The sequence below is a fragment of the Rhinocladiella mackenziei genome (genome assembly GCF_000835555.1).
Source record: "Rhinocladiella mackenziei CBS 650.93 unplaced genomic scaffold supercont1.5, whole genome shotgun sequence".
Lineage (NCBI taxonomy): Eukaryota > Fungi > Ascomycota > Eurotiomycetes > Chaetothyriales > Herpotrichiellaceae > Rhinocladiella > Rhinocladiella mackenziei.
In genome coordinates this window covers 1,070,798-1,078,061 of record NW_013550600.1, presented here as the reverse complement: position 1 = coordinate 1,078,061, position 7,264 = coordinate 1,070,798, and the positions used below count along the sequence as shown (strand labels likewise).

The 7,264-nt window shown below is 51.1% G+C and overlaps 2 protein-coding genes across 2 annotated transcripts in view; both read right to left on the bottom strand.

Annotated features, from left to right (window-relative positions):
- Positions 1-2,355, bottom strand: part of Z518_06864 (uncharacterized protein) — a gene marked incomplete at both ends in the record, with an annotated part of 3,844 nt that extends 1,489 nt beyond the window's left edge. The window contains 2 exons of the mRNA XM_013414994.1: positions 17-1,424; positions 1,475-2,355. Of these exons, the coding sequence (XP_013270448.1) occupies positions 17-1,424; positions 1,475-2,355 (2,289 nt within the window). The remainder of the gene's footprint in view (positions 1-16; positions 1,425-1,474) is intronic.
- A 3,551-nt stretch (positions 2,356-5,906) lies between these two features.
- Z518_06863 (uncharacterized protein) lies at positions 5,907-7,202 on the bottom strand (the record flags this gene model as incomplete). The annotated part of the gene is made up of 2 exons (XM_013414993.1): positions 5,907-6,559; positions 6,614-7,202. 2 exons carry the CDS (start codon positions 7,200-7,202, stop codon positions 5,907-5,909), a joined length of 1,242 nt encoding a protein of 413 aa, XP_013270447.1.
- Positions 7,203-7,264: the final 62 nt, after the last annotated feature.

Genomic DNA, 7,264 nt, shown 5'->3' with positions numbered 1-7,264 from the left:
ATGCCAGATTGCTCACACTCGTCAACGTGTCGGGATGGTCCATCCCCAGCACCTTCTCCCTCCCCGACAATGCCCGTCGATTCATCCCTTCCGCCTCCTCGTACTTCCCTTGATCTTGTAGCACTGACGCCAGATTATCCATACTGGCCAAAGTTCGAGCATTATCCAGGCCGAGTATCACTCCTCGAACCTCCAAGCTCGCTCGAGCCATCTTCTCCGCTACCCCGTACCGCCCACTCGCTTCAGCATACCACGCTCCATTGTACTGAATAGTCGCCCATGCGAGACGATGCTCCTTACTCATCGGCCGATACGATGCCATAGCTTCGACATGTGGGAATAGCACCTGACACGTGGGCCAATTGGCATAGTCTCCCGTCGGAAAGGCCTCCCCCAAAATATCAACATATCGTGCTTGCCACTTTGAGAGTTCGTTGTGAACGTCCAGCCAATTTCTCATCGAAAGCTGTACGAGTCGGTGCATGTCAAACAGGTCGTCGGTGATTCCGATGCCAATCAAGCGGTACGCTTTCAATGTTGCGATGTCTTCCTCAAAATCCGTTTCACAGTCTTGATCATCGAAATACCGATCTCGAAGGAGGTTTTCGGGAATCCCTTCGCGATCAAAGAGACTCATGAGCGCCAGAAGCCGCGCTGCCGAGACGCGCATTTGCCGGAGATACTCGAATGAAATGTGCCATGTCGTGATGATCGAGTTCGACACCTGACCATCCCGCCGGGGATCACGAATGTCTGTCTGTAACAGTTTGGTCCGTTCGCCGTCGCATCTCTCCAACATGTCGAGGTATTTTACCACTGTCATGCGGGGGGCACGTTGATTGATATACGCGGCTGCTTGGGTAATAGCCAGCGGTAAATAATCTAATTGTTGGACGAGGTCCACCAAGTCGTTCGAAGTGCGGTCGTCCCCTTCATACTTCTTGAGCTTCTTCCTGAGAAGAGTCACCGCCTCCTCTCTCGCCATGGTTGTGACATCGAGGATGTCTTCCTCGTATTCGATCAGTCCCTCCACGACTCTCCGACTGCGGGTGGTAATCACAATAGATCCATTCGCCGACGACGGAAGATAGTCCGACAGCGAATGCCCCGTCGACGATGAGGTAATTTGTAGCGGTAATTGACCACGGCCCAGGCCATCCCGTGGCTTAAACATCACGTCGGGGTTGTCCGCATTGTCCACCACCATCGCCCATTGACCGTTCGCCTCGTTTGACAGCCATCCGTGCACCATTGCCAGAATGTCCGCTTTCACTTCGTTCCATCCGGTTAACTGTAGGCGCTCCGCAATCTTTTGGTAACTCTCTTCAAATCGTGCGGCATTGCTGGCGTGCACCCAAAACACCCATTTTGCAGGATCAGCTTCTCGGACTCGGTGCGCATACTCGATGGCGAGCTGCGTCTTTCTGCTGAGGCTTTAGCTGGCGCGTGCGTATATCAACGTGGAAGCTCTTACCCGACTCCTCCAAGTCCCACGAGTCCAACCCGCGCCGCCGGTTCGAAGGCTCGTTGCCAGATGTCACCGAGGACTTCGCGTTCGACGAAATCGCGGTCACGGCGAAAGGGGATGACGGCCGAGGGAGGAGGACAAGCTCGTGGCTTTGTCCTTGAAGACTTATCAATCGCCTCTTTTAGCCGAACAAACGCGTACTCTCCCTCGCCGTATATTAAAGGTATAAAGACGTTAAAAATCCCCAAGAGACAGTACGCCCGATCCTCTTTCTTTTTGGTGTCGCGTCTCGCGGCCCATCGCATTCGCTCATCCACGCTGAAATCAGACAAAGGAGTGCCGCGGAAAGCCGTAACAGGAATATCCGTGGCCTCCTGAATCTGCCGCTCGAGCGTATTCTTATTGCCTAGGCGCTCTCCTTCTCGTGAAAAGAACTCGACCGACGTCGGAGCAATTAGTTCTTGAAGAGTCCAGCCTCGCGTGAACCATCTACTTTTCCGAAAGGCTGATTCCCACGTCCACTGAGTCTGGTTATTGTCGCTGCGTGCCGAAACGTCTGAGAGGTACACGTAGCACTTTACCGCATCACGGTACCAGCGGAACATCGAGGCGATGGCTTCTGAGAGCGCAGTGTGGTTTGCCTTATCGATGCAGCATGTGTCCACCCAAAAATATTGTAGACCGTCCTTGTTGGCTTGTTTCCCACAGAACAGAATCTTCGCATACCCAGCCTTGTTTCTGCTGGACCCAATTTTCAGATCGTCGAAAGTAACCTCCTCATCATCCGCTCCCCAAGTATGCGAAAGTATCGCATAGCTCGGTATATCCTCAGTCAAGTCCTTGGTCAGGCTCAGCTCGCCACGGCTGTCAAATTTCAAAAGGCGCATCGTGTCAACGCTGAGCTTAAGACACGACGAAGAGCATGTACTGGGTAGGGAAGAGCATCCTCGCCCGCATCATTCGAAAATGTTTGGTCGCATATTGTGACTTTGTCGTGTGATGGGGGCAATGCGAGATGGGCTGTGTAGGTAGGCTTTGGTCGACGTTCGGCGGTCGTCGTAGACAGAGGGGGAATTTTCGTGTCGTGACTTGTAACTAACACAGCTGATACCACGCGGTTGAGAACACTCACATCTGACCTATGGCCAGGCTGTCTAGATGAATGCGGTAGAAGCATGTTGGGTATGCTCAATCAGGCTGAAGCACATTTGAGAACCGATGTTGGTGAGAAGGCAGACATGGTCTTGGCGCGGCTGAGCCGCAGAGTGCCAGTATGTCAACATGAATGGTCTCGCCGATGACAAAGGTCTTCCGGTGTCTTCGGCCTGCTATAGTCAAGTCGCCGCAGATTCAGCCATGCATGGCCACTTCACGTTGAGCTGGAGAGCACTGTACAGCATCTCCATGTGTTGGAACTGGTGGCATGGGAATCGACGCGGGGTTACCCGATGCGATTACATTACACGTGACTTACAACGGGGACTGCAACGAGATCAAGGAGAAACGAACAAAAAATTTCTCTGACATGATTCGTGATCGGAGTAATACTGACTTTACCCATACGTGGGAAGTCTCAGGCAACCATATCTTAGCTTCTGGATTGGGAATGTTTGATGTCTTGAAGGCAGGCCGATTTAGAGATCTACTATATCAATCGCTTTTCCTTTCCATAAAATCCTCAAATTGAAATTGGCAGATAGAATGCGCAAAAGCAGGAATGTGGATTCCCCCCCCCGAAACAGCCTACTGATCGGCAGTCACGCAGGAGATATTGTATATCTCAGAACTCCAATCCCAAATTTTTTGGTATGCGGTATTTTTGCCATGTGGGTGTCAATATTTAGGACAAGGCCTGTGGTTTGAGAGGGGGTATGTGTATGGACTCTGGGATGATGCCTGACTGCTCTCTGCCAACTCAGCCACGTTTTTGCCTTACACATTCGTATTTCTTTGGCATCCAGACCAAGTCTCGCAAGTCAAGGATTTGCCTCTGGATGGAGGGGATGGAAAGGAACCAAACGTTTCTTGCGCTGCCTACTACCGGACTAGGTTTGGAATAGATACACCTCTCATCAGAAGATACATGGCTCCTTTGGGCATGACACAAGATTTGGGAAAGCAGCAGTGATTGGTAGTGTATTCTTACTCCAACTCCGTTTTTCAACTAGTCCGGCCCGCTTCGGATGAAGTGGTGTCCTCGATTGGGCACGGTACCAATCCGAAGTTCCCATGGAGAAATTCGAGAAAGGTCCACCTTCCCATTTAAAGTTAAATCCATCTCGCAAAAGATTCAACATACTCATGAACTGAATAATGTACTTCTCTTCGTGGTGTGTGTATGATGGTGGCTTTGACAACTTTGTACCTCACCACCAACCATCAGCCGTAAACCAAAGGGTCGTGGTAGCGTCGGGATCGCTAGGACAGATAACAACTTTTGAATGAGTCGACAGATTGTCACCCAGAGTCTCTTACATTGCCATCGTGGGGCGCTGACTTCAGCGCATGGAAGAGTTGTTCTTGCCAGCCGTACGTCCCTCTGCAATCCGGACTAGTTGCATTTGAAACAAAGTTCTTGAGATGGGATATTGGGCAATGATGAAAACTCCCATGGGCAAATCTGACACTGGGCCATCGCATTATTGGACTTTGACCATGATCGGTGACACAATGAAAGAGAAAAAGGAAGGGGGGGGGTTCACTCATGCTGCCCAAACGTTGGTTATGGGGGGGCCGTTGCATCTGTACTTCAATGGGGCCGGGCCCCTGTGGTGCCGCAACGTTTTGGTTGTTTGGAGAAGCAGAAGGTCGGGCAGGATGAGAAAAACTGACAGTCAGTGCCACAGAATACGCCTGACCACGTTGCGTCTGTAGCCGAAACGGATCGCTTGCGGCATGGTCACGGTTAGTTTGCTGGAGGTTAAGTTGTGGCCCATCACATCCAACATTAGTCCTGCGTAAGCTCCTGCATAAGCCCGTGGTGAAGGAGGGTCGTGGGGCAGTGTGATGGGTGTGATATTCATGTCCGGTCGATATGGGTTCCTGGGCGCGTCGAAGAAGACCCAGAGATCGAAGGGGTATTTCCCCGATAGACTTTGGACTTTTAATTAGGAATATTTTCCTCCTCTGTCACTCCCTCGGTCAACATGGATCTGGTTTCTCCTGGGCACCCAAACAGGGACGAGTGGCCCCCAAGGAGCGGAAGCCGAGGGCAACCCCAGAAATTCGATCAATCATTCGACAAGCCGCCAAAGTTGAGAATGGGGGGAACCACCTGCTGCAGGTAAGGTGCAATGGCGGGTGGCAAATGGTTCAGGACGAGCGAATGGCAAGGCCCAGGTGTGTGAGAGAAGGCGGGGCAGTGGGGGCAGAGTAAGGCAGCCAATGCATCCTAGCAAAGTCGACGGGCTGACGCATGCGCTGTCAAAAGCGAAAGGCTGGAACAGAAGGTTTGCATTAGTTTGGAGAAAAACGGCAGAGTTGGGGCGAAAGAGGCAGAAAGGCAGCATTGTCTTCAGGAATAGAATCGCGGAGAGGCGGCCACGAGTGTGCCAGCTGAACGGGTGGGCATGCATGGAGATGGAAATCGGAATGGAAATGGAACGGGAAGGGACTGGTCTCTCAAATGCTTTCGTCGACTAAGGCAGGTTGGCCGATCGACCGACATCACGTGATCTACGCCGGAAGTCAACGTCAACTTCGCTTGTGCCCAAAAAATGGCGCTCTGCTTCACAATCAGAACACCGACGACCTGGGAAGGGACCGAGAATGGATTGATGCCCAACTTTCGGGATTCATCGGTGTTGATACTTGTGTTTTCACAAACTATTTACAGGGGATACGCAACAACATCGGGGCCACAGATCAGAGGACCACGGGAAGCTAAATCCAGGATAACTTTGATTCTGGAATTCCGTGAGATCCTTGGGGGCACCATGGTCCAGGAGGCTTTTTCAAACATCCGACAGTCTTTGATCCTCTGGGTATTATGTGGAAACTGACCAAAAAAATCGACTAGATCCTCTCCAAAATCCCGGTAGATTGTCGTCTCGCGCCAGCACTTGGTTTGAGGGACAGGGGACAACGTTGCGTTTTTGCGCCTTTTCTTCCTTTTTTCTCTTATCCATTTGCTTTCAACGATAACAGTCTCTGCCACACTAGAACAACAGCTCGCTCGTCTATCTTAGACTCCAAAGCAATGCTCCCCCAATACACACATTCTCTCTCGCGCGCGTTAGATAAACCAGTAATGTCGCCAAGGCTTTTCGGCAGGAAATCCATTCAATCCAGTATAGTTAAAAATGATATCGTTAGACCGCCTGGGTATCCAGAAGGAAAGATAAAAAACATAAGGAAACTCCAGTCGTTACACCGTGACATCGTGACAGCGTCAACCAGGTTGCTGCTCAACGTATGTAAGAAAAAAAATGTCGAAAGATTAAAAAGCGGCAACAGCAGGGACAAAGGTTGGTGGCGAACAGTAAGACTTCTCATGTTCGTTCAAGGGAATAACGTTGCCGTAGAAGTTGAACACTGTGGGCTGAAGTCGTTGACTAGTATCGGGATAGGAAGCCTCGGATTCATAGCCAGAATCAGTGGAAATAGAAGAACAAGATGAACTCTGCTTGGACGCAGGTTCAAAGAGAGAACATTCCGAAGGTTGAGATTGGAAGGGCTGTTTAGGAGAGGGAGACGCCGGTGGGGATGGTGGCAGAGCCATATTGGCACAATCCATCGGATCCACGTAGTTGTAGGGTGACTGGGGAGGGGAGGGAGGGAGAGTGCTGTATGAAGTCGTCAACCTGGGGCAGTTGATGATCATCTCCCGAAGTTCCTGGAGGGAAATCCTCTTGTGGGGGTCACACTCGAAGATGCGTCTCAAGATCATGTTCAACTCGGAGGAGATGGGCAAGATCGAGCTCAAAAACTTGGGATCCTTCAAGAAAGCCCGGAAAGTTGAATCATCCGGCGAGGCCTTTTTCCAAGGATTACGGCCACAGGTGAGGTTCACAAGGATGACACCAAGGCTCCAGACATCATTGGGCGCGGCTGCATAACGAGCATATGGCCTTGTCGGGGCTTGTTGACATTCTATAGTTGGTTAACACGAGCCAACAAAATTTGGGTGGGAGGTGGGAAACGTACCTGGTGACATGTAAAATGTCGATCCACATCCAAAGTCGGACGTGATTGCGTCCGTGGTCGCCAGTCCAAAATCGGCCAATTTGACAGTGTGGCCATGGTCGGTAACCAAGACATTCTCCGGCTTCAGGTCGCGATGATAGATCCCCAGGGAATGACAATATTGAACGGCATCCAAGATTTGCAAGAAAGCATGCTTGGCCAGTTGATCGTCGCCGACAAATCGGCCTTGTTCGGTGATGTTGGAGAACAAGTCGCCCTCGGGACAGAATTCAATCACAACAAAGGTGCAATCCGGGCTGTCCAATATACGGAGCAACGAAACAACATTTGGATGCTGACTGGCTTGATGATGGAGCGCGATCTCTCGACGTTGAAAACGGCGTTGTCTGGGATCCAATCCAGTTTTGGGCAGTGCCTTGACCGCGTAGGGAATGCGGGTTAAGATGTCGATGGCCTGGTAGACCACTCCATAGGCTCCAATTCCGATGATAGAGACAAGTTCCAATCGCCCGGCTAACACACACCCCAGTCTGTCCTCAGGAGCAAGACAGGTCGAGAGTTGAGGGGATGGTGGTGGTGTCAATAGCATTCTTGGGAGAGCCCAAAAGTACGAAGTACTTGCTCAAGGAAAATGGAGTAGTCGGTAAAGAC